This window comes from Prionailurus bengalensis, chromosome B3 (assembly GCF_016509475.1).
Source record: "Prionailurus bengalensis isolate Pbe53 chromosome B3, Fcat_Pben_1.1_paternal_pri, whole genome shotgun sequence".
NCBI lineage: Eukaryota > Metazoa > Chordata > Mammalia > Carnivora > Felidae > Prionailurus > Prionailurus bengalensis.
In genome coordinates this window covers 53,808,132-53,835,000 of record NC_057355.1, presented here as the reverse complement: position 1 = coordinate 53,835,000, position 26,869 = coordinate 53,808,132, and the positions used below count along the sequence as shown (strand labels likewise).

Here is a 26,869-nt window from a genome sequence, read left to right as displayed (position 1 = left end):
TGAAACTGGCAAAATACAAGGATAAAGAGAAAATTCTGAAAGCAGCTAGGGATAAACGTGCTCTAACATATAAAGGGAAACCTATAAGACTCGTGACCGATCTCTCTACTGAAACTTGGCAGGCCAGAAAGGAATGACAGGAAGTCTTCAATGTGATGAACAGAAAAAATATGCAGCCGAGAATCCTTTATCCAGCAAATCTGTCATTTAGAATAGAAGGAGAGACAAAGGTCTTCCCAAACAAACAAAAAATGAAGGAATTCGTCACCACTAAACCAGCCCTACAAGAGATTCTAAGGGGGATCCTGTGAGACAAAGTACCAGAGACATCGCTACAAGCATGAAACCTACAGTCATCACAATGACTCTACACTCATATCTTTCTATAATAGCACTGAATGTAAATGGACTAAATGTGCCAACCAAAAGACATAGGGTATCAGAATGGATAAAAAAAACAAGACCCATCTATTTGCTGTCTACAAGAGACTCATTTTAGACCTGAGGACACCTTCAGATTGAAAGTGAGGGGATGGAGAACTATCTATCATGCTACTGGAAGTCAAAAGAGATCTGGAGTAGCCATACTTATATCAGACAAACTAGACTTTAAATTAAAGGCTATAACAAGATATGAAGACGGGCATTATATAATAATTACAGGGTCTATCCATCAGGAAGTGCTAACAATTATAAATGTCTATACACCGAATATGGGAGCCCCCAAATATATAAAACAATTACTCATAAACATAAGCAACCTTATTGATAAGAATGTGGTAATTGCAGGGGACTTTAACACCCCACTCACAGCAATGGATAGATCATCTAGACACATGGCCAATAAAGAAACAAGGGCCCTGAATGATACATTGGATTAGATGGACTTGACAGATATATTTAGAACCCTGCATCCCAAAGTAACAGAATATACTTTCTTCTCGAGTGCACATGGAACATTCTCCAAGATAGATCACATACTGGGTCACAAAACAGCCCTTCATAAGTATACAAGAATTGAGATCATACCATGCATACTTTCGGACCACAATGCTATGAAGCTTGAAATCAACCACAGGAAAAAGTCTGGAAAACCTCCAAAAGCATGGAGGTTAAAGAACACCCTCCTACAGAATGAATGGGTCAACCAGGTAATTAGAGAAGAAATTAAAAAATATATGGAAGCAAATGAAAATGAAAATACAACAATCCAAATGCTTTGAGATGCAGCAAAGGAAGTCCTGAGAGGAAAATACATTGTAATCCAGGCCTGTCTCAAGAAACAAGAAAAATCCCAAATACAAAATCGAACAGCACACCTAAAGGAAATAGAAGCAGAACAGCAAAGACACCCCAAACCCAGCAGAAGAAGAGAAATAATAAAGATCAGAGCAGAAATAAACAATATAGAATCTAAAAAAAACTGTAGAGCAGATCAATGAAACCAAGAGTTGGTTTTTTGAAAAAATAAACAAAATTGATAAACCTCTAGCCAGGCTTCTCAAAAAGAAAAGGGAGATGACCCAAATAGATAACATCACGAATGAAAATGGAATTATCACAACCAATCCCTCAGAAATACAAGAAATTATCAGGGAATACTATGAAAAACTATATGCCAACAAACTGGACAACCTGGAAGAAATGGACAAATTCCTAAACACCCACACACTTCCAAAACTCAATCAGGAGGAAATAGAAAGCTTGAACAGACCCATAACCAGAGAAGAAATTGAATCAGTTATCAAAAATCTCCCAACAAATAAGAGTCCAGGACCAGATGGCCTCCCAGGGGAGTTCTACCAGACGTTGAAAGCCGAGATAATACCTATCCTTCTCAAGCTATTCCAAAAAATAGAAAGGGAAGGAAAACCTCCAGACTCATTCTATGAAGCAGTATTACTTTGATTGCTAAACCAGAGACCCAGTAAAAACAGAGAACTACAGGCCAATATCCCTGATGAATATGGATGCAAAAATTCTCAATAACATACTAGCAAATCGAATTCAACAGTATATAAAAAGAATTATTCACCATGATCAAGTGGGATTCATTCCTGGGCTGCAGGGCTGGTTCAACATTCGCAAATCAATCAACGTGATACATCACATTAATAAAAGAAAAGATAAGAACCATATGACCCTGTCAATTGGTGCAGAAAAAGCATTTGACAAAATTCAGCATCCTTTCTTAATAAAAACCCTCGAGAAAGTCGGGATAGAAAAAACATACTTAAAGATCATAAAAGCCATTTATGAAAAGCCCACAGCTAACATCATCCTCAATGGGGAAAAACTGAGAGCTTTCCCCCTGAGATCAGGAACACGACAGGGATGTCCACTCTCACCGCTGTTGTTTAACATAGTGCTGGAAGTGCTAGCATCAGCAATGAGACAACAAAAGGAAATCAAAGGCATCAAAATTGGCAAAGATGAAGTCAAGCTTTCACTTTTTGAGATGACATGATATTCTACATGGAAAACCCGAGAGACTCCACCAAAGTCTGCTAGAACTGATGCATGAATTCAGCCAAGTCACAGGATACACAATCAATGTACAGAAATCAGTTGCATTCTTATACACTAATAATGAAGCAACAGAAAGACAAATAAAGAAACTGATCCCATTCACAATTGCACCAAGAAGCATAAAATACCTAGGAATAAGTCTAACCAAAGATGTAAAAGATCTGTATGCTGAAAACTATAGAAAGCTTATGAAGGAAATTGAAGAAGCTATAAAGAAATGGAAAAACATTCCGTGCTCATGGGTTGGAAGAATAAATATTGTCAAAATGTCAATACTACCCAAAGCTATCTACACATTCAATGCAATCCCAATCAAAATCGCACCAGCATTCTTCTCGAAGCCAGAACAAGCAATCCTAAAATTCATATGGAACCACAAAAGGCCCCGAATAGCCAAAGGAATTTTGAAGAAGACCAAAGCAGGAGGCATCACAATCCCAGACTTTAGCCTCTACTACAAAGCTGTCATCATCAAGGCAGCATGGTATTGGCACAAAAACAGGCACATAGACCAATGGAATAGAATAGAAACCCCAGAACTAGACCCACAGAAGGATGGCCAACTCATCTTTGACAAAGCAGGAAAGAACATTCAATGGAAAAAAGACAGTCTCTTTAACAAACGGTGCTGGGAGAACTGGACAGTAACATGCAGAAGGATGAAACTAGACCACTTTCTCACACCATTCACAAAAATAAACTCAAAATGGATAAAGGACCTGAATGTGAGACAGGAAACCATCAAAACCCTAGAGGAGAAAACAGGAAAAGACCTCTCTGACCTCAGCCATAGCAATTTCTTACTTGACACATCCCCAAAGGCAAGGGAATTAAAAGCAAAAAGGAACTCTTGGGACCTCATGAAGATAAAAAGCTTCTGCACAGCAAAGGAAACAATCAACAGAACTAAAAGGCAACCAACGGAATGGGAAAAGATATTTGCAAATGACATATCGGACAAAGGGCTAGTATCCAAAATCTATACAGAGCTCACCAAACTCCACACCCGAAAAACAAGTAATCCAGTGAAGAAATGGGCAGAAAACATGAAGAGACACTTCTCTAAAGAAGACATATGGATGGCCAAGAGGCACATGAAAAGATGTTCAATGTCGCTCCTCATCAGAGAAATACAAATCAGAACCACCCTCAGATATCACCTCACGCCAGTCAGAAGGACCAAAATGAACAAATCAGGAGACTATAGATGCTAGCAAGGATGTGGAGAAGTAGGAACCCTCTTGCACTGTTGGTGGGAATGCAAACTGGTGCAGCCACTCTGGAAAACAGTGTGGAGGTTCCTCAAAAAATTAAAAATAGACCTACCCTATGACCCAGCAGTAGCACTGCTAGGAATTTACCCAAGGGATACAGGAGTACTGATGCATAGGGGCACTTGTACCCCAATGTTTATAGCAGCACTCTCAACAATAGCCAAATTATGGAAAGAGCCTAAATGTCCATCAACTGATGAATGGATAAAGAAATTGTGGTTTATATACACAATGGAGTACTACGTGGCAATGAGAAAGAATGAAATATGGCCCTTTGTAGCAACGTGGACGGAACTGGAGAGTGTTATGCTAAGTGAAATAAGCCATACAGAGAAAGACAGATACCACATGTTTTCACTCTTATGTGGATCCTGAGAAACTTAACAGGAACGCATGGGGGAGGGGAAGGAAAAAAAAAAAAGAGAGAGAGGTTAGAGTGGGAGAGAGCCAAAGCATAACAGACTCTTAAAAAAAGGAGAACAAACTGAGGGCTGATGGGGGGTGGGAGGGAAGGGAGGGTGGGTGATGGGTATTGAAGAGGGCATCTTTTGGGATGAGCACTGGGTGTTGTATGGAAACCAATTTGACAATAAATTTCATATATTTAAAAAAAAAGAGGATAAGGCAAAAGATAGAGGGAAAGACCATACAGATAGATTTAACTGTACTGATCATGTTTAAATTTATAAGTTGGGTGATAATTTCACAGTTATTCATTTATTATGCTTAATGACTTCCATATATCTGACATATAGTCCTTTGTATTTATCAAATATCACAAAATGACATTCAAAAGAAAAAGAAAGGGATAGAAAATATACAAAGAATATCATCCAAAAGAAAGCTGGCATAGTTTTATCAATATTAGCCTAGATAAATTAGTCTAATATTTCACTCAAAGTGAAAAGCATTTTTACGAATAAAAGATTCTCCGTATGATATAAGGAACAATTCACTAGATTGTTCTAGTGAATTGTGCAATTCACTAGATTGCACTAGATACAAAATTGCACACATAGCTTCAAATTATGGAAATTAAAAATGACAATTACTAGAAAATTTTGACCAAAATCACAATCTTTTAACACACATCCTTCAGTTATTTTGAAAAAGCAAACAAAAACTTATTAAGAGTATATAATATTTGAACAACACAATTAATAAATTATATCTAAATGAAATATGGAACTCTGAACCTAATTTAAAAAATCCTTTCAAGCACACATAAATCTCGGCCACAAGGCAAATATCAACACATGCCAAGAATAAATAACATTTGGACCACATTTCCTAATAAGAATGCAGTTAAGTTAGAAGTTAGCAACAAAACAATGATTAAAAAAATCATGTTTGTGGGGGGCCTGCATGGCTCAGTCAGTTAAGCATCCAACTCTTGATTTCAGTTCAGGTCATGATCTCACAATTCATGAGCTCGAGTCCTACATCGGGCTCTGCGCTGACAGCACTGAGCCTGGTTGGATTCTCTGTCTCTCTTTGCCCCTTGTCCTCTCGTGCTTTCTCTCTTAAATAAATAAACTTAAAAAAAATCATGTTTGGATGTATCATGTAAATGGATGTCAAAACAAAGTCAGAGTAGCAGGATATATATCGGACAAACTAGACTTTATTCTTGTATTTTTTTTTTTTTATCCTGCTTTGGTAACAGAGTATACTGGCCTCATAGAATGTGAATTTGTTGCCTCTATTCCATTATTTGTAAGATTTTGATGGAAAAATTGTAGTAATTATTGGTTTAAATGTTTGATAGCATTTGTCAATGAAATCTTGTGGTCTTGGGCTTTTCTCTGCTGGCAGATTCTTGATTCCTAATTCAACTTTCATTCATGCTTTTGGTCCAAGATTTGCTACTTCTTGAATTCAAGATTGATGATTCAATCATGGTAACTTGGGCATTATCTGATTTTTTTTTTCACTCTAAGTTATCTGATTTGTTAGTATATAATTGTTTATAGTAATCTGTTATACTATATTTCTGTGGTTCTGCTATATTGTTTTCTCTTCCATTTCTCATTTTGGTGTTTGAGTATTCTCTCTTTTTTTGTCTTAGTTACAGTAGTTAAAGCATTGCCATTTTCCTTATTTTTTATTGTTTGCAAAACTGGTCATTACTTTCAATGTTATGTTATTGATTATTCTGGTCTATTTTATCTCTGATCTTCCTCTGTTATTTCCCTCCTCTACTAAATTTCAGCTAAGTTTCCTTTTTTTCTAGTTTCTTATGGTGTAACATTCAATTTTTTCTTAATAGAAGCATTTATAGCATAAATTTCACTCTAACATCTGCTTTTGATGCATCTCGTAGGTTTTGGAATATTGTGTTTTCTTTTTCTTTTGTTATAGGACATATTTTGATTTGCAGTTTGATTTCTTATTTGGTCCACTGCTTGTGTAGTGTGTTGCTTAATTTTTAAATATTTAATATTTACATTGTAGATATTCCAGCTTTGTTTTATTGTCGATCGTTGGTTTTGTACAAAAGACTGTGGTTGGAAAATATACTTGGTATGATTTTAGACTTTTTTTTAAGTTTATTTATTTAGAGAGACAGCATGAGCAGGGGAGGGGCAGAGAGAGAATCTCAAGCAGGCTTTCCACTGATAGTGCAGAGCCTGATGTAGGGGCTCCATCTCACAAACCAAGAGATCATACCCTGAGCTGAAATCAAGAGCCACCCAGGTGCCGGATGATTTCAGTCCTTCTTAGGTCTGCAATATTTGTTAGGTCTCTTTTTTATGTGATTTAACCCGGGGTTTCTTCTGTATGCACTTGAGGAAAAGGTCTTGGATGGAATGTTTTATATGCATCTTTTAGAACCATGTATTCTGAGGTATACTTCAGGTAAGAAATGTTCTTGTTGAAAAAAAATAGCTTAGGGTACTTGTTTAAACTAAAGTATATCAGGGGCAACTGGGGAGCTCAGTTAAGCACCCAACTTTAGCTCAGGTCACCATCTCACAGTTCCTAGGTTCAAGCCCTACATCAGGTTCTGTGCTGACAACTCAGAGTCTGGAAACTGCTTCAGATTCTGTGTCTCCCTCTCTCTCTCTCTCTCTCTCTGCACCTCCCTCGCTCATTCTCTGTCTCTCAAAAATAAAATAAACCTTAAAAATTTTTTTTAAAAATAAAGTGTATCAGAGGGGAAGTGGGGATGGGTGAAACAGGTGAATAAGATTAAGAATATACTCATGATGAGCACTGAGTAATGTTTTGAATTTTTAATCATATTGTACATCTATTTATATAAACAGTATATTTACTATACTGGGGTTGAAATTAAAAAAATTTTAAAAATCATGTATGGAATTTTTTTACTAGTGGATAAAAAAACACTGTGGATAAAAACACTAGTGGATAAAAAAACACCTCTAACTAGTAGATAAAAAAAACACTGTGTGTGTGTGTGTGTGTGTGTGTGTATTCATTCATCCCCATACATTTGAAGATATAGAAAAGGGACAATTTTATTTTTAATTCCAGTTAGTTGGGGCGCCTGGGTGGCTCAGTTTGTTGAGCATCTGACTTCAGCTCGGGTCATGATCTCATGGTTCACGAGTTCAAGCCCCACGTCGGGCTCTGTGCTGACAGCTCAGAGCCTGGAGCCTGCTTCAGATTCTGTGTCTTTCTCTCTCTCTCTGCTCCTCCCCCACTCATGCTCTGTCTCTTTCAAAAATAAATACAAACAAATAAATAAATTCAAGTTAGTTAATCTACAGTGTAGTATTAGTTACAGGTGTACAATTTAGTGATTCACAACACTTGGTGCTCATCACAGCAAGGGCAGTAATTAATCTCCATCACCTATTTCAACCATCTCCCCACCCACCTCCCCCCTGTTAATAATCAATTTGTTCTTTATAGTTAAGAGTCTGTTTCAGGGCTCCTAAGTGGCTCAGTAGGTTATCGGTATGAATCTTGATTTTGGATCAGGTCATAATCTCATGGTTCATGGGTTAGAGTTCCACATCCCCCCAGTCTGCAGCCTGCTTGGGATTCACTTTCTCTCCCCCTCTTTTTGCCCCTCCCCTGCTCATGCTCTCAAAAATAAACATTTTTTAAAAAGAGTCTGTTTCTTGGTTTGCTTCTTTTTTCTTCCTATAATCATTTGCTTTGCTTCTTAAATTCCACATTTGAGTGAAATCATATGGTATTTGTCTTTCTCTGACTTATTTCACATAATATACTCTAGTTTCTTTTTTTTATTTTTGAGAGAGACAGAGCATAAGTAGGGGAGGGGCAGAAAGAGAAGGAGACACAGAATCACAAGCAGGTTCCAACCTCTGAGCTGTCAGCACAGACCCCGACGCTGGGCTTGAACCCATGAACCATGAGATCATGACCTGAGCTGAAGCTGGACACTTAACCAACTGAGCTATCCAGGTGCCCCAACATACTCTAGTTTCATCCACATCATTGCAAATGGCAAGATTTAATTCTTTTTGATGGCTGAGTAATATTCCATTGTGTGTGTATGTGTGTGTATATATATATGTGTATATATATATATACATATGTGTGTGTATATATATATATATATATATATAATATTTTCTTTCTCCATTCACTAGTCAGTGGACATTTGGACTCTTTCCATAATTTTACTATTGTAAATAATGCTGCTATCAACATCAAGGGTGTATGTATCCCTTTCAATTAGCATTTTTATGTTAGTATTTTTACATTCTTTGAGTAAATACGTAGTAGCGCAAATGCTGGGTCATAGGGTAGTTCTATTTTTTTTTTTAATTTTTAAAAAATTTTTATTTTTTGAGGAAGAGTGAAAGTGCACATGACCAGGGGAGGGGCAAAGGAAGGGAGAGAGAGAATGATGAAGACAAACTCCATACCTTTTATGAAAAGTTAATGGCCACAGAAGGTGCTGCTGATTCTCTGGGTGAAGAATGGAAGGGTATGTGGTCCAAATCAGTGGTGGAAATGACAAAGAGACCTTCTCCATGAAGCAGGGTGTCTTGACCCATGGCTGTGTCTGCCTGCTGCTGAGTAAGGGGCATTCCTGCTACCGACCAAGGAGGACTGGGGGGAAGAAGCACAAATCTGTTCGGGGTTGCACTGTGGCTGCCAATATCAGTGTTCTCAACTTGATCATTGTGGAAAAGGGGGAGAAGGATATTCCTGGACTCACTGGTACTACTGTGCCTCATCACCTGGGGCCCAAAAGAGCTCGCAGAATCTGCAAACTTTTCAATCTCTTTAAAGATGATGACGTCTGCCAGTATGCTATAAGGAAGGCCCTAAACAAAGATAAGAAACCAAGAACCAAAGCACCCAAGATTCAACGTCTTGTTATTCCACGTGTCCTCCAACACAAACATCGGCGTACTGCTTTGAAGAAACACGATACTAAGAAAAATAAGGAAGAGGCTGCAGAAAATGCTAAACTTTTGGCCAAGAGAATGAAGGAGGCCAAAGTAAAACGCCAGGAACAGATTGCCAAGAGACAGAGGCTGTCCTTTCTGAGAGCTTCTACCTCTGAGTCTGAGTCCAGTCAAAAAGGAGATTTTTCTAAGAGTAACAAATAAGAGCAGACATCAAAAACAAAATAAAACGAGTTGGGCACCTAACCGACTGAGCCACCCGGTGTCCCTAATTTTTTGAGGAAACTTCACACAGTTTTCACAGGGGCAGCACCAAGTTTGCATTCCCACCAGTAGTGGTAAATGGCCAGTTTTATTTTTTTTTAATTTTTTTTCTATCGCTAAGCATACTTTGTTTTTTTTTTAATATGAAATTTATTGTCAAATTGGTTTCCATACAACACCCAGTGGTGCCCTCTCAATACCCATCACCCACTTTCCCCTCCCTACCACCCCCCATCAACCCTCAGTTTGTTCTGTTTTTAAGAGTCTCTTATGGTTTGTCTCCCTCCCTCTCTTTTTTTTCCTTCCCCTCCCATGGTCTTCTGTTAAGTTTCTCAGGATCCACATAAGAGTGAAAACATGATTATCTGTCCTTCTCTGTATGACTTATTTCACTTAGCGTAACACTCTCCAGTTCCATCCACGTTGCTACAAAAGGCCACATTTCATTCTTTCTCATTGCCAAGTAGTATTCCATTGTGTATATAAACCACAACTTATTTACCCATTCATCAGTTGATGGACATTTAGGCCCTTTCCATAATTTGGCTATTGTTGAAAGTGCTGCTATAAACATTGGGGTACAAGTGCCCCTATGCATCAGCACTCCTGTATCCCTTGGGTAAATTCCTAGCAGTGCTATTGCTGGGTAGTAGGGTAGACCTATTTTTAATTTTTTGAGGAACCTCCACACTGTTTTCCAGAGTGGCCTCACCAGTTTGCATTCCCACCAACAGTGCAAGAGGATTCCCATTTCTCCACATCCTTGCCAGCATCTATAGTCTCCTGATTTGTTCATTTTGGCCCCTCTGACTAGTGTGAGGTGATACCTGAGTGTGGTTTTGATTTGTATTTCCCTGATGAGGAGTGACGTTGAGCATCTTTTCATGTGCCTGTTGGAAAATGGCCAGTTTTAAACAGAACTTTAAATATCGTGTTAAGGTTAAAAAAAAAAAAGCTTTTAGAAGACTCTAGGTAAATGTCTTTGTGATCTTTGGGTAATTCGTGGCATTTTCACACAATAGAATACTATACAGCAATGAGAACCAACAACTACAGTGCACAAAATATGAATGAATTCTGCAGAATTTTTAGTGGAAAGAGCCAGACACAAAAAGCATACCTGCTGTATTGTTTGTTTTTAAAATTTTTTTAAATCTTTATTTTTGACAGAGAAAACGCGACTGGGGGAGGAACACACAGAGAGGGAGAAGACACAGAATCGGAAGCAGGCTCCAGGCTCCGAGCTGTCAGTGCAAAGCCTGACGTGGGGCTGGAACTCAACGATGTGCCAGATTATGACCTGAGCCGAAGTTGGACCCTCAGGTGACTGAGCTATCCAGGTGCCCCTACAGTATTTTATTCTTAGCATTGGTGGAGGATAATGTGAATGCTTATTACATTGTCCCTTCTGTGCCTGAAATATTTCAAAATCTCAAAAATAGTCTTTCTAAAAACTTCAAGAGGGTTGAAGGAAGTAAACACTGTTAGCATGTTTGCTACTTTCAAATATTGGGAGGGACATCATGTATAAGAAAGAAAAAGACTTGGGACAAATGGAAGAAATTATGAGGAGGAAGGCAGACTTTTATGAACTATCAGAGGCAACATGAAATAGTGGCAAGATCAGAACTGTCTGGAGCCAGCCCGCCTCGCTTCAGATCTTGGCTCTGTCCTCTTAGGCTGTATGATTGGGGCAGTTTATTTAACCCTACTGTTCTGTTTCCCATCCTGTAAAAGGGGGATAATAATAGTCCTTACCTCACAGGGCTATAGAAGGACTAAAGGATATTTGCAAAGTGTTGAGAACAGTGCCAGGTACATAAAAGGCACTATACATTTGTAAAGTAAGTCCAAACAAATCTGTCAGATAAAGAGCCTGCCTTGCAAAACAATAAGCTCTTCAAGGGCTTGTGCAAAGGCTGGAAAAATCTCAATTAAGGATGATGTAGAGGTATCCATTTCTGGTCTAGAGAAGTACTTCTCAAACTTCCATAGGCATTTGAATCACATAGGGATCTTGCTAAAATGCATGTTCTGAATCACTAAGTCTGGGGTGAGCCTGAGATTCTTTATATCTGAAAGTCACGCTAATGCTGCAGGGCTTCCGAAAACAACAGCTTTAGGAACAGAGCTCTAAATGGCCTTTCCCTGTGGCCATACATCATAGTTACAAAGATGCTTAGTTCTTACTTCTGCTCAGTCATCAATTTCCAGTAAATTCTAAATATATTTGTCTTTCAAAAGCAACTTTTGGCCCCTCAGTTAACAATTTGTATTTTTCTTTAAATGTTTATTTGGGAGGGGGGGTGTGGATAGGGGCAGAGAGAGAAGAAGACAGAGGATCTGAAGCAGGCTCCAGGCTCTGCACTGACAGCAGTGAGCCTGACACAGGCTTTGAACTCCCAAACCATGAGATCATGACCCGAGCTAAAGTCAGACGCTCAACTGAATGAGCCACCCAGGAACCCCTTAACTAATAGTAATTTAAACACTAGAAGGCCTACCAATTTATAGGAGGTTTGGGGCAAATCTTTTCATACAAATTTGTATCTTCTCATAATGTTGATAATTATATACTCTTTTACAAATTCAGCTTTCTGACTTTGGATTTTCATGAAGAACAAATGCTTATAATCAGAAATTTAAACAGTAAAATATAGGGGAGGCAGTTCCTATAACATTCTGGAATTCACAGTAGAAGCTATATTTGATCTGATAGAAGATGGCACTTTAGATTTCCAGTAGGGAAGTAAAAGAAAGAAAACCACATGTGAGAGCAGGATAGATAAGAAAGAAGGAGACTGTCAAGGCTTAAACTAAGAAAAAATGGGGGCACGTGGGTGTCTCAGTCAGCTAAGCATCTGACTTTGGCTCAGGTCATGGTCTCGCAGTTCATGGGTTTGAGCCCGGCATTGGTCTCTGTGCTGACAGCTTGGAGCTTGGAGCCTGCTTTGGATTGATTCTGTGTCTCTCTCTCTCTGCCTCTCCCCTACTTGTACTCGTTCTCTCTCTCTCAAAAAATCAATAAACATTTAAAAATATTTTTAAAAAAGAAACAAGGATCATTTTTTAAAGGTTGGAGGTATGGTTCTGAGAGGTTAAACAGGTTAAAAAGTGGGATGGACATTTTTTAATGTATTAATTCAACAAGCTCAATAGGAGAATTAGTTGTCTGTGTATCAGAGGACCCTGGTGAAGCACAGTGGGCTCTGCTGGAAGCTCTTTGATGCGCTCTGGGCCCAGCTGGACCCCCCAGGTTCAAGGGGAAATCAGGGTGTGTGATCCAGAAGAGAAACCCAGAGAATGGCTTGGTGCCTGGGGATGGTCGACATTGTAGGAAGCTCTGGATGATTTGGTCTGAATTATATTCCACACTTTCCTTCCTTCAGGGAATCCTCAGTGACAGATGACTTAGAGCCAAAGGGAACCCCTAGAGTTTCCTGAGGACTGGATAACTATAGACTGGCTATAGAGTGTCTCATGAATATTCAACACAAAGCTGCTGAAACTAACTTCTGCTGCCCCACAGCCCAACCTCCAAGTACCCCCAGATCTGAACTAGCCAATGAGTGGGGGGGAAAGCCAGCAGGCAATGGACAGGACATTTTATTTTGTCATTATTCTACTGTTCTAAGTCAAAGCAAAAAGTTCCAAGCTCTGTATTTTGCTTTAAAAAGAAGAATATAGGAGAAGTGAGGGAAAGATAAGAGTAGGCATTCAAGGGATGCCTGGGTTAAGTGTCCAACTTTAGCTCAGGTCATGATCTCACAGTTTGTGAGTTTGAGCCCCACATCAGGCTCTGTGGTGAAAGCTCAGATGTGCTCAGATTCTGTGTCTCCCTCTTTCTCTCTGCCTCTCCCCGGCTCACTCTTGTGCTCCTCTCTCTCTTTCTGTCTCAACAGTAAATGTTAAAAAAAAATAAAATAAAAAAGAATAGGCATTTGAGTAGATAATTCTATAATTTTCTTTAAACGTGTGTTATTTTTAAATAGTTTCAGTATTTTACTCACCACAACCGCACAGAGGTTATATTTAGGGTGTTTCCGAAAAACTGGACAAATATAAGGACTAAGGTCCAAGTTTGTGAGTGGATAATGAATATCTGTCCTCAGTTTTCTTTTCATTGTACCCAGAATGTCAAATCTGGAGAGAGAATACATGTGCAAAATACAAAGTAAGTTTGTAAATGACTCATTAGTGAAGTCTACATACCTTGGTAAATTCCAAGTACAGTTAAAAGTAATTTCTTACAAAGGTAATTTGGCACAGACCTGTACATAATTTCCCTTATCTATGTATACTTATAATCTCCACATTCCTTAGTGTCACCAGAACTGACACTGGTTGGGCCAGGGGTATGAGTCAGAGGGTAAGACATTACAGAATCAATCCAGTGAGAAGGCAACAGGGAAAAAGTCAGGCTTGACATCAGGGAGTAGAAATGACCTGACTGACTCAGCTTTTCCTTATCTTGATTTTAGCACATGTTGTCTTGGCAATGCCCTTTTACCAGCTCTGAGGTTTGTTTTTTTAATGTTTATTTTTGAGGGGGGGGGGAGCATGAGCGTGGGGCACTGGGGGGGGGGGTAGCGGTGGCAGACACAGAGGAAAACATAGAATCTGAAGCAAGCTCCACGCTAATCAAGTTGTCAGCACAGAGCCCAACATGGGGCTCAAACCCATGAACCATGAGATCATGACTTGAGCCAAAGTCAGACACTTAAACAATTGAGCCACTCAGTCACCTCTCCAGCTCTGAAGGTTTTTTGTTTTTTGTTTTTAATGTGTATTTATTTTAGAGAGAGCACGTGAGCAGGGGAGGGGCAGAGAGAGAGAGAGAGAGAGAGAGAAACACAGAATCAGAAGTAGGCTCCAGTCGCTGAGCTGTCAGCACAGAGCCTGACATGGGGCCCAAACACACGAACTGTGAGATCGTGACCTGAGCTGATGTCAGACAATTAACAAACTGAGCTACCCAGGCACCCCTCTGAGGTTTTAATGTATCTCTAATAAGATAAAATTTTCTGCGAATCTTGTCACATTCTCGAATTGTTATATAGATCAGCAGTTCCCAAATTTGAACTCCTATCAGCATCACTGGAGTTTTTTCAAAAATTATGTTTATTTTAGAAAAATGGCTGATTTAGGGCTGGGGCAGGAAAATTATTGCATGACCATGCTTATGTACCATAGCAAAATAAAGGAAGATTTATACTCATATAAAAACCTATATGCTAATGTTTATAGCAGCTATATTCGTATCTGCCACAAATTGGTATCAGCCCAAACGTTCATCAACTGATGAATGAACAAACAATTGTGATACATTCACGAAAGGGAATACTACACAGCAAGACAAAGGAAAGATCCACTAACTGATGCCACGACACGAATTCATCTCAGAAACATTATGTTAAGTGAAAGAAGCGGAACTCAAAAACGAAACAAAAAAAAACAAAACCAAAAACAAAAAACAAAACCACACATGGTATAACAAAGGACATTCTGGAAAAGGCAAAACTATAAAGACAGAAATCTGATCAGACGATTCCAGAGGCTGAGGGTAGGAGAAAGGGTGGCTTATAAGAAAATGTTTTGGGGTGACGGACATACTCTGTATGTTGGCTGTGATGGTTTACATGACTGCATGTATTTGTCAAAATTCATAGAACTGTACACCTAAAATGGATACATTTTGTACTTGCAATTATACTTTAATAAACCTAAACTAACTAATGGGCTCAGAGCAACAGGCCTGAAGGGTCTCCCACTGGTCAATTTTGTGTGTGTGTGTTTTTTAAATATATGAAATTTATTGTCAAATTGGTTTCCATACAACACCCAGTGCTCATCCCAAAAGATGCCCTCTTCAATACCCATCACCCACCCTCCCTTCCCTCCCACCCCCCATCAGCCCTCAGTTTGTTCTCCTTTTTTTAAGAGTCTGTTATGCTTTGGCTCTCTCCCACTCTAACCTCTCTCTCTTTTTTTTTTTTCCTTCCCCTCCCCCATGCGTTCCTGTTAAGTTTCTCAGGATCCACATAAGAGTGAAAACATGTGGTATCTGTCTTTCTCTGTATGGCTTATTTCACTTAGCATAACACTCTCCAGTTCCGTCCACGTTGCTACAAAGGGCCATATTTCATTCTTTCTCATTGCCACGTAGTACTCCATTGTGTATATAAACCACAATTTCTTTATCCATTCATCAGTTGATGGACATTTAGGCTCTTTCCATAATTTGGCTATTGTTGAGAGTGCTGCTATAAACATTGGGGTACAAGTGCCCCTATGCATCAGTACTCCTGTATCCCTTGGGTAAATTCCTAGCAGTGCTACTGCTGGGTCATAGGGTAGGTCTATTTTTAATTTTTTGAGGAACCTCCACACTGTTTTCCAGAGTGGCTGCACCAGTTTGCATTCCCACCAACAGTGCAAGAGGGTTCCTACTTCTCCACATCCTTGCTAGCATCTATAGTCTCCTGATTTGTTCATTTTGGTCCTTCTGACTGGCGTGAGGTGATATCTGAGGGTGGTTCTGATTTGTATTTCTCTGATGAGGAGCGACATTGAACATCTTTTCATGTGCCTCTTGGCCATCCATATGTCTTCTTTAGAGAAGTGTCTCTTCATGTTTTCTGCCCATTTCTTCACTGGATTACTTGTTTTTCGGGTGTGGAGTTTGGTGAGCTCTGTATAGATTTTGGATACTAGCCCTTTGTCCGATATGTCATTTGCAAATATCTTTTCCCATTCCGTTGGTTGCCTTTTAGTTCTGTTGATTGTTTCCTTTGCTGTGCAGAAGCTTTTTATCTTCATGAGGTCCCAAGAGTTCCTTTTTGCTTTTAATTCCCTTGCCTTTGGGGATGTGTCAAGTAAGAAATTGCTATGGCTGAGGTCAGAGAGGTCTTTTCCTGTTTTCTCCTCTAGGGTTTTGATGGTTTCCTGTCTCACATTCAGGTCCTTTATCCATTTTGAGTTTATTTTTGTGAATGGTGTGAGAAAGTGGTCTAGTTTCATCCTTCTGCATGTTGCTGTCCAGTTCTCCCAGCACCGTTTGTTAAAGAGACTGCCTTTTTTCCATTGAATGTTCTTTCCTGCTTTGTCAAAGATGAGTTGGCCATCCTTCTGTGGGTCTAGTTCTGGGGTTTCTATTCTATTCCATTGGTCTATGTGCCTGTTTTTGTGCCAATACCATGCTGCCTTGATGATGACAGCTTTGTAGTAGAGGCTAAAGTCTGGGATTGTGATGCCTCCTGCTTTGGTCTTCTTCTTCAAAATTACTTTGGCTATTCGGGGCCTTTTGTGGTTCCATATGAATTTTAGGATTGCTTGTTCTGGCTTCGAGAAGAATGCTGGTGCGATTTTGATTGGGATTGCATTGAATGTGTAGATAGCTTTGGGTAGTATTGACATTTTGACAATATTTATTCTTCCAACCCATGAGCACGGAATGTTTTTCCATTTCTTTATAGCTTCTTCAATTTCCTTCATAAGCTTTCTATAGTTTTCAGCATACAGATCTTTTACATCTTTGGTTAGACTTATTCCTAGGTATTTTATGCTTCTTGGTGCAATTGTGAATGGGATCAGTTTCTTTATTTGTCTTTCTGTTGCTTCATTATTAGTGTATAAGAATGCAACTGATTTCTGTACATTGATTGTGTATCCTGCGACTTGGCTGAATTCATGCATCAGTTCTAGCAGACTTTGGTGGAGTCTCTCGGGTTTTCCATGTAGAATATCATGTCATCTCAAAAAGTGAAAGCTTGACTTCATCTTTGCCAATTTTGATGCCTTTGATTTCCTTTTGTTGTCTCATTGCTGATGCTAGCACTTCCAGCACTATGTTAAACAACAGCGGTGAGAGTGGACATCCCTGTCGTGTTCCTGATCTCAGGGGGAAAGCTCTCAGTTTTTCCCCATTGAGGATGATGTTAGCTGTGGGCTTTTCATAAATGGCTTTTATGATCTTTAAGTATGTTTTTTCTATCCCGACTTTCTCGAGGGTTTTTATTAAGAAAGGATGCTGAATTTTGTCAAATGCTTTTTCTGCACCAATTGACAGGGTCATATGGTTCTTATCTTTTCTTTTATTAATGTGATGTATCACGTTGATTGATTTGCGAATGTTGAACCAGCCCTGCAGCCCAGGAATGAATCCCACTTGATCATGGTGAATAATTCTTTTTATATACTGTTGAATTCGATTTGCTAGTATGTTATTGAGAATTTTTGCATCCATATTCATCAGGGATATTGGCCTGTAGTTCTCTGTTTTTACTGGGTCTCTGGTTTAGCAATCAAAGTAATACTGCTTCATAGAATGAGTCTGGAGGTTTTCCTTCCCTTTCTATTTTTTGGAATAGCTTGAGAAGGATAGGTATTATCTCGGCTTTCAACGTCTGGTAGAACTCCCCTGGGAGGCCATCTGGTCCTGGACTCTTATTTGTTGGGAGATTTTTGATAACTGATTCAATTTCTTCTCTGGTTATGGGTCTGTTCAAGCTTTCTATTTCCTCCTGATTGAGTTTTGGAAGTGTGTGGGTGTTTAGGAATTTGTCCATTTCTTCCAGGTTGTCCAGTTTGTTGGCATATAGTTTTTCATAGTATTCCCTGATAATTTCTTGTATTTCTGAGGGATTGGTTGTGATAATTCCATTTTCATTTGTGATGTTATCTATTTGGGTCATCTCTCTTTTCTTTTTGAGAAGCCTGGCTAGAGGTTTATCAATTTTGTTTATTTTTTCAAAAAACCAACTCTTGGTTTCATTGATCTGCTCTACAGTTTTTTTTAGATTCTATATTGTTTATTTCTGCTCTGATCTTTATTATTTCTCTTCCTCTGCTGGGTTTACCCACTGGTCAATTTTGAAAAATTTAAACATCAAGAAGAATGATGATACTAATGATATTAAGCACATGGAGTTTAAAAATATCCAGGCATCCAGAGTTATGCTAATTACAGAGGGAAACTATACCTTTAAATGGTGGGATATTATAGTCACTACTGTATCTAAGGATCAAACATAACATCACCAATAGTGGGCCAAACTTTGATGATGTGCCTCCTGATGTAATGTGGTAACAAGTATAGAAAGTCACCTGGGCTGAATTCTTGCTTAAAAAAAAAAAAAAAAAAAAAAAAAGTTTAGCTTGAGCCTCACTTGGATCAGCTGGAGGGAGAAGGCACTAGATTCTTCTTTGGAACCTCTCAGAAAGGAATGCAGCCTTACAGACAGTTTGATTTTAGCCTTCTAAGACCCACGTTAGCCTTCTAACTACAAAACTATAAGGCGAACACTACACACATTAAAATGCCAAGATTGCTAGGAAAATAGAATAGGAGGATCTGAAGCTCACTTCGTTCCCTGGTCCCATTGGAGCAACTAAGTCAGAAAATGACCCAAAGCCTGGCATTATAGACTTTCCACAGTTAATCATAAAGAGGAGGCCACATGGAAAAGGGTAAGAGGGGCAGAGTCCCAGTGGGGAACCAAACTTTCCAGGAAACTAACCACATAGGGGAGAAACACCACATTCATGTAGGCAGAGGAGCAGACCCCACAGCAGGCACCCTGGACACAGGGACCTGCACTGGAAAGAGTCACCATAATATCTGGCTTTGAAAACAAAACAGAAAGCCAATCTACTGAATGGGAGAAGATATTTGTATAGGTAATATGTCCAATAAGGGCTTAGTATCCAAAATATATAAAGAATGGATAACTCAACACCAAAAAACAAATAAGAAAAAACTGAGCCTGGCTGGCTCAGTCAGTGGAACATGCGACTCTTGATCTCAGAGTCGTGAGCTCAAGCCCCACACTGGGGATAGAATTTACTTAAAGATGAAACAAACAAAAACCAATAATCCAATTAAAAATGGGCAGAGGACCTATATCTCTCCAAAGAAGATATATATCAAAACCACAAGGAGAGAGCACCTCACACCTGTCAGATAACTAAAATCAAAAAGATAAGAAACCAGTGTTGGCAAGGATGTGGAGAAGAAGGAACCCTCGTACAGTGTTCGTCAGAAGGCAAACTGGCATAAACACTGTGGAAAAAAATTAAAGATAGAATTTTTAATTCTCTAAATTAAGTTTTAGTTTAAAATTTTAAATTTAAAAAAATTTAAGAAACCTTAAAATTCAAAAATTCAAAAAATTAAAAATAGAATTACCATATGGTCCAATAATTTCACTATTGGGTATTTACCCAAAGAATACAAAAACATTAATTTGAAAAAGATACACACACCCCTATATTTATTGCAGCATTATTTATAATAGCTAAGATATGGAAGCAATCCAAGTGTCCATCAATAGATGAATGGATAAAGAAGTTGTATATATCTACAAGGATTATTACTCAACCATAAAAAGGAACAAAATCTTGCCATCTGCAACAACACAGATGGATCTAGAGGGGATGATGCTAAATGAAATAAGTCAGAGAAAAACAAATACCCTATGATTTCCCTCCGTGTAGAATTTAAGGAACAAAACCAACAAAGAAAAAGCGACAAAAAAAAAAAAAAACCACATCAGACTCAAATACAGAGAACCAGCTGTTACCAGAGAGGAAGTTGATGGAGGGATGGGTGCAATGGGTCAAGGGGATTGGAAATACTTAGCGTGATGAGCACTGACCAACATATAGAATTGCTGAATCCTTATATGGTACACCTGAAACTAATCTAACACTGCAGGTTAGAGTTCAATAAAAAAGGTTAAAATGGCAGATTTTATGTTACATATATTTTATCACAAATTTTTAAAAGTTTGTAATGTAATATACTGAATAGCACTGAATCACACACTTTAAATGGTTATATTGCATGGTTGTCAATTCTGTCTCCATAAAGCCTTTAAAAAAAAAAATCTGTTCACAAAATGTCAAAATCCATACCTTTTTAAGTGAAAGATAATTACTTTTGGTGCTTTGGAAATACTGGCCCTCACTGCTGTTTCTTGCTTGGTTTCACAGAAGGAACAGTGGATTTGGTTATGCCAGGTCAGTGTATCTTGTTGAAAAAAACACTGGAGACAGTCCTGTTGAGGAAAAAAAAAAGCACTGGGTAACCAAACTGGATGGACCGCAGCCAGGCTTTCTGTTTTCAGAAGGACTTTGCAAGAGTTGTAGAAATGTAATCCTCAGCACTTTCCTCAAAGTCAACATATCCAGGAGGTACCAGTGTCTCAAGCTGCTGCCTGGATAGGTGCAAAATCTACCCGACAAAGGGGATGCTTCTTTCTTGCTTAGTTACTGAAATGGATCCAAGTGCCCATCTCACTTCTAATCTCTGGATCTGCATTTTAACCTTTCTGGTTTATAACAGAATAATACTGACTGTGCAAATTCCACTAAGCAAGTCAGGCAGCTGTTTTATGTGATTCATCTCATCACAAAAGTGATCTGGAGACTGAAAAATTACACTGCCCACTGTTTTGGATAATAAAGACCACAGAACACCCCGAATTAGATCCCATGCCCACCGGGGCCACCCTCAATGGAACCGGCACCCCTGCTCTGCAAACCATTAACCTAAAGAGAAAGATGAGCAGATTCTCTTTTCAGCAGACTTGCCAGCACCTCATTTAGAGTCTTCAAAATCTGTTTCCAGTAATCTTTAGCAGTTTGATCTGAGAACAAAGCCCAGTTCTAAATAAGTGGTAGGATTCTGTTCTCCAATTTGGTATGTGAAAACTTTTAGCAATAAATGTGCTTTCATAATTTAGGTAGAAAAAAATAAATGTGTATTTTTCTGCAAGGGAATATATTCGTCCCTGCCTTCTAGCTGTCCCCTGCTTTCTATCACTATCCTTCTCCCTACCGTTTACAGATTAATTTTTGGTATTATGGTGAAGAAAATTCAAAAGGTAAACTAAGGCACTATATTCCATTCTATCTTTCCAACATATGCCACACAGCTTCCGTCCAAACACAAGAACTCAAAACCAAGTCAGAATCTTCTATATATAGTTACCAACCTGGATCTACAGACCTCGAGGGTGAGGAAGGGTCACAAAATTTTTACAAGAATGTATGAATTCCCTATATGCACCAAGCCATCTCAGCAGAATGAATAAACCCTACCTGTCATTCCAATTTCACAACGAGGCTGTTTTATTGAGTACATTGGGAAATACAACTGAATTCATGCTAACTTTTGGCTGTATGTCACTTTCCTATCAAATGTTGTCATATGGGCTTCCAATTTGTTTTAACTTACAAAGCAGCCCCCATCATAATAGAAAATGTAGGCAACAGCCCTGAGAAGTGGGATCCAGGAGGAACCACACCTACCTGAAGAGAGCACTGGTAATCGGATGGAATGGGGAGGCAAAGAATGGTGAAGACTTCATTCTTGTAGGTGCAGTTCTCACACTTCAAACACATGATGCTATAGTTGAGCTGCCCTTCAAACAGCTGGGTGATGATGGAGACCTCATTGGCAATTGTCTTCCTGCAGCACCTTGGAATAGATCCTTTTTCATATGATTTTCGATGGCACTGAGTCAAGGAACAAATTAGCTCTGAATCAACTACTGGTTATTTGAAAAAAAAAAGTTTTTAATACAATGACTTGTTTTTTTTCTATCACAATGATACATTGCTACCAAAAACCACTTAGTTTTGGATTCCGACAATAGAGTAAGCTCTTCTTAAGAGTATCGATTAGGTGTGATTTCTGATAATTCAGTTATTTTCCTCATAAATGACACCTAGCAATGATGACTCCCTACCCCTGGTAAGACACATGGCCGTGCCCCAGAAGCTGACAGCCTACAAAAGTATGAGACAGGGTCTGGGGGACAGTACTTCTTGGGAAGAGGGTAAGGAAGCTTGTGAACTAGCTTTCAGTCATGCAAACTGATATAAAGGTAAAATAAAGAAATTGACCTCTTCTCCAGCCCCTTCAGATTATGGCAACCTGATTTAACTAACCTTACAGCCCAATTTGAATCTAGCTCATACTGAGAAGTAGCATTTCTGGGAGCACAACCTGACTTGTTAGCAGTTTTAGGGCCTCAGTAGAATATACCTTTGGAAGATGCATTGACTCCACCGCCAGCTTTACTTCGGAGCTGCGCGCGCTGCTCTCCTTTGCCTTGCTGCTTTTATTACGCCCTGCTGCCAAGGTCTTCTACCTGATGGTAATTTAATGTCCCTAATTCCAACTTTGGGCTCGGAAACGAGAATGCTATTTATTTCAGATTGGCTGCAGATGAGGACCTAAGTGATTTTATTGACCACCACCCTCCCCTCTGTCAAAAAAAAAAAAAAAAAAAAGTTCCGCCAGGCATATCTTATTAGAAAAAATGAAAAAAGGAACTGAGGATTGCAGATGAGAGTGATTAATGGCTATAGTTTGTGATCTCTGATATTAAGTATTTCTTTAATATTAAGGATATTAACTTTGAAGTAAGCTAACGCCGGCACAAGGACACTGCATAAAACCAAGGACCTATCTTTGTGGAGTACGCGTCTCAGATCAAGGCTGAAGGCAGTGGGTCTCACAGATAAGGGCAAAACCCTTCGTTACTGGCGATCTCATGTTTTATTAAATGTATGTCCTGATCCAGTAAATAACTCTGGTTTGGAATGCTTGGCATGAAGATGAAACAGCAGTATTTAGATCTTTTAATTCCGAGGTTAACATTTTCTTGGGTTTGTAGTTACCAAGAACACGTACTTTAAGTTGTAAAGCTCTATATGTTATACCTCATGAGGACTATATTTGTATAAAAATGCAATTTTCACTTTAGAAAACTAGTCTGTGCAGATGTTATTTGCAAAGGGAACCGATTAGCGTTTCCCGCACCTGCTGATCACTGGAAACACCAAGTGAGCTTTACTAAAGGACAGCCCGAGAAGTTTTAATTCAATAACGCTGGAGTGAGGAGGGTCTTAGAATCTGTGGCGTAAAACTCTTCCCAGGTGATTCTGATGATTCACTAAGTTTGGTAAATACAGACCAATTCAAACACTAACTTGAACGTCCCCCTACACATCCCCCAGCACCTGTGCTCAACACAGAGTGGGCAATATTGACAGAAGAAATGAAAGAATGAAAAATGAAAGTTGCCCATAGAGCTGAGGTCTACCTTATTTCAAGTCCATTGATGTCACTTACCTTTTTCAGAGATTCATGAAGCTCATTCAGTACATAAATCAAGAATTCCTGGGCATCTTGTTGCGTTTTTTTCATGAATGCTGGGTAGAGGTTGCCAAAAGCTGACCGAAATATTTCTGGCGAGACGCATTCTGAGTCTCCAAGCCACATATCTGTCATCACGTAGGCAAACGCAGTGGCAACTTCACTGCAATCCCTTGGAAGAAGGAAGGAGAATATTTCTGGCTGATTTAATGAAAGGAAAGCACCTAAAAACTCAAGCATACGTGGCATCAGACTGAAAACAAAGCTCTGTTCTTGGTTGAACTTCTGGTCTCTGGGGCTCTGCGGCCTCTACTGACTTGTTTAGCCCTCATTAGGGACTTCAGAGGGCTCCCTCCCTCACCTCCCCTTGGGGGAGCAAGGGGCGGGGGCTGGGCGGCAGAGAACGCAAATGGCTTACTTTTGAAGAGCAGTAATGTACTTTCCCGAGAGAAAGTATTCCACCAGCGGTGAAATGCTGCAGAGACACTGGAGAATGGCGTTCATGTAACACGTGTTGCCCAAGTTCCGCAGGCCTGTCACTCCCTGGGAATGGGGCTGGTTCTCCTCCACCTCCTTGACTGGAGAGCTGTCATAGTGATCTGTGCACTCTGCGCTGTGTTGGGGCCATGCAGAGAGAAATGAGAGCATTTTGAGGGTATAAAATATGTGAAAGTGACAACAAATCACTTTCAAGCTCATGATACAAAGAAGAGTCCTCAATGAGACTTCTGTCAAATACATTCCCTACCCAGAACAGAAGTACTCAAACTCAAGGTCTAAAATTGCATTACTTATTCTGGAACTCTGAACAGTGCCTGCAGCCAAATAAAGGGAGGTAGAAGATTCTTCCTGAAACCAGATCAAGAGGACAGAAATAACGGCCTTTCAGAGACCTAGAATTGCTTGGCTAAAACTGCACTTTCACTCTGAATACCAAAGTATTTCTTTTTTTTTTTTTTTCCTCTCTGGGCCAAATAATTTAATGATTTGTAGTAACAGTAATGGCAATAGATAGTAGTTAATAAAAACAATAGCTATCATGTATTGAGCCTCGCCAGTTGTTAATATGCATTTTCCCATTTAATCCTTTCTATGGGGTAGGTATACTTATTTAAAAAAAATTTTTTTTTTAAATTTTTTTTCAACGTTTTTATTTATTTTTGGGACAGAGCATGAACGGGGGAGGGGCAGAGAGAGAGGGAGACACAGAATCGGAAACAGGCTCCAGGCTCCGAGCCATCAGCCCAGAGCCTGACGCGGGGCTCGAACTCACGGACCGCGAGATCGTGACCTGGCTGAAGTCGGACGCTTAACCGACTGCGCCACCCAGGCGCCCCCCAAAAAATTTTTTTTAATGTTTATTTATTTTTGAGAGAGAGACAGGGCACGAGCAGGGGAGGGGCAGAGCAAGAGGGAGACACAGAATCTGAAGCAGGCTCCAGGCTCTGAGCTGTCAGCACAGAGCCCGACGCGGGGCTCAAACTCACCAGCCATGAGATCATGACCTGAGCCGAGGTCAGATGCTCAACCGAGCCACCCAGGCGCCCCCAGGTGTGCCCTGTTTTTAAATCCTGTTTTACAGAGTAAATATCACATTTAAGTGGTTTAGTCATTTGCCTATGATATAAGTATGTGCAGTGGTATGTGGAGAGAAGGAATACCTATCTACGTACCTACCTACCTGAGTTATTTGGATTTATATATCATATATTAAGAGAGTGTATGTGTACACATACATATATATGGCATATGTACATATTGAGAGCATATACACATACTAAAGATATCAACATTAAGAGCACATATATGTGTGTATAATATGTACGTGTGTGTATGTATTCATATAAACACACATGTACACAGAGAGAGAAAGAGCATAGGCTTTGTAAAGAACAGATCTTAGTTTAAGTCCTGACTCTGACAGTTTCTAGTTACACGATGTGGGACACTTATATCTGTGTCTCATCTATAAAATAGGATCAATGCTACCATGTAGGGTTGTTGGGAGGATTAGATTAAATGATGTGAGGCACATGGCACAGATTGCATAGTTAATAAATGGCAACCTAAAAATATTTTTGAACAAGTGACTGATGTAGGCTGTTCCTAACAGTAAGTGTATAGAATTCGAGAATTCATGTGCACAGACAGCCCAGCACAGAGGAGAGAACAGGTTCCCAGGGAGTCCTCCTCTCTCCACACAAGCTTCCTTTTGTAATTTGACTATTGCTCACGGCAGCCCAGCATCTTTGTCCTTTATGATTTTTCTTCCCGTGTACAGTATCTAAAATTGGGTCTCCATGAGACAGTTACCTCACCTCAGTGCCTCCATTTACAATTCTGCCAGTTAGAAAAGTGTTCACTATTACATGATGTTCATTTCATGTTTATTGACTGGGGTCATCGGAGGCCCTGGACGGCCCCTCTTTAGGAATATCTATTGCCTAGATATTAAACAACATCTTCCCTTCCTTTTGTGGGCCCTCCACTGGGTCAAACCTGGGGGAGCCCTTCCAAAGGTGACAGGTATCCCGACTCCTTTGACATGCCCCGCCCCCCAAATGAACTTGTCAAGAAAGCTATGGTAGATAGTGGCTCACAGGACATAGTAGATACTGAAGTCATCTGCAGGGCAGGGCCGCTCTGAAGCCATTTTAGTGCATCTACGTTGGACTTTCACTTCTATTCAGGGACTACATCTAATCCTTTTAACTTCATTTCTCTGAGCCTGTTACTTTAGCTCTTTTTGTTTGTAATAAACAATTTGTATGTTTCCCTCCCTTTTCAGTAGATGCAAACTGATTTTTATCTGTACTTCAGGTACATTCCAACTTAGATTTTCCATACATCATAATCACTTCCATTCACCCTCAGGATTCTAGCATGTTGCCATGAGATACTGTTACTCAGCTGCTTAAAAACTTTAAAAACATTAGATTTCAGAGAATGAACTGAACATATAAGCTCTATTCCCCCATCACTCAGTTTCTCTTTTGTGTGTGTGTGTGTAATATATATCTTATATATTATCTCTTGTGCGTGTGTGTGTGTAATATATATAAGATACATCATACATATGTATAAGATAGATCAACATATACATATGTATGATCTGTCTTATACACATACACAGATGTGTGTGTGTGTAATATATATCTTATATATCTTATATATTATCTCGTGTGTGTGTATGTAATATATATCTTATATATATATATAAGATAGATCATATATATATGATAGATCATATATAGATCTAAGATAGATATATAAGATCTATA

At 39.3% G+C, this 26,869-nt stretch overlaps 1 protein-coding gene across 2 annotated transcripts in view; it reads right to left on the bottom strand.

The window, feature by feature from the left end:
• The window catches only part of USP50 (ubiquitin specific peptidase 50), a 41,286-nt gene extending 14,861 nt beyond the window's left edge, over positions 1 to 26,425 (bottom strand). Inside the window, exons 1-6 of one of the 2 annotated variants that reach the window (XM_043555437.1) lie at positions 26,189 to 26,425; positions 24,007 to 24,201; positions 23,565 to 23,760; positions 21,734 to 21,940; positions 20,336 to 20,478; positions 13,432 to 13,564 (exon numbers count right to left, since the gene is read on the bottom strand). In XM_043555437.1, coding sequence (XP_043411372.1) covers positions 13,432 to 13,564; positions 20,336 to 20,478; positions 21,734 to 21,940; positions 23,565 to 23,760; positions 24,007 to 24,201; positions 26,189 to 26,241 — 927 coding nt within the window. In that variant the 5' untranslated portion in view covers positions 26,242 to 26,425. The remainder of the gene's footprint in view (positions 1 to 13,431; positions 13,565 to 20,335; positions 20,479 to 21,733; positions 21,941 to 23,564; positions 23,761 to 24,006; positions 24,202 to 26,188) is intronic. The other variant, XM_043555438.1, reaches the window with a different exon arrangement.
• Positions 26,426 to 26,869: the final 444 nt, after the last annotated feature.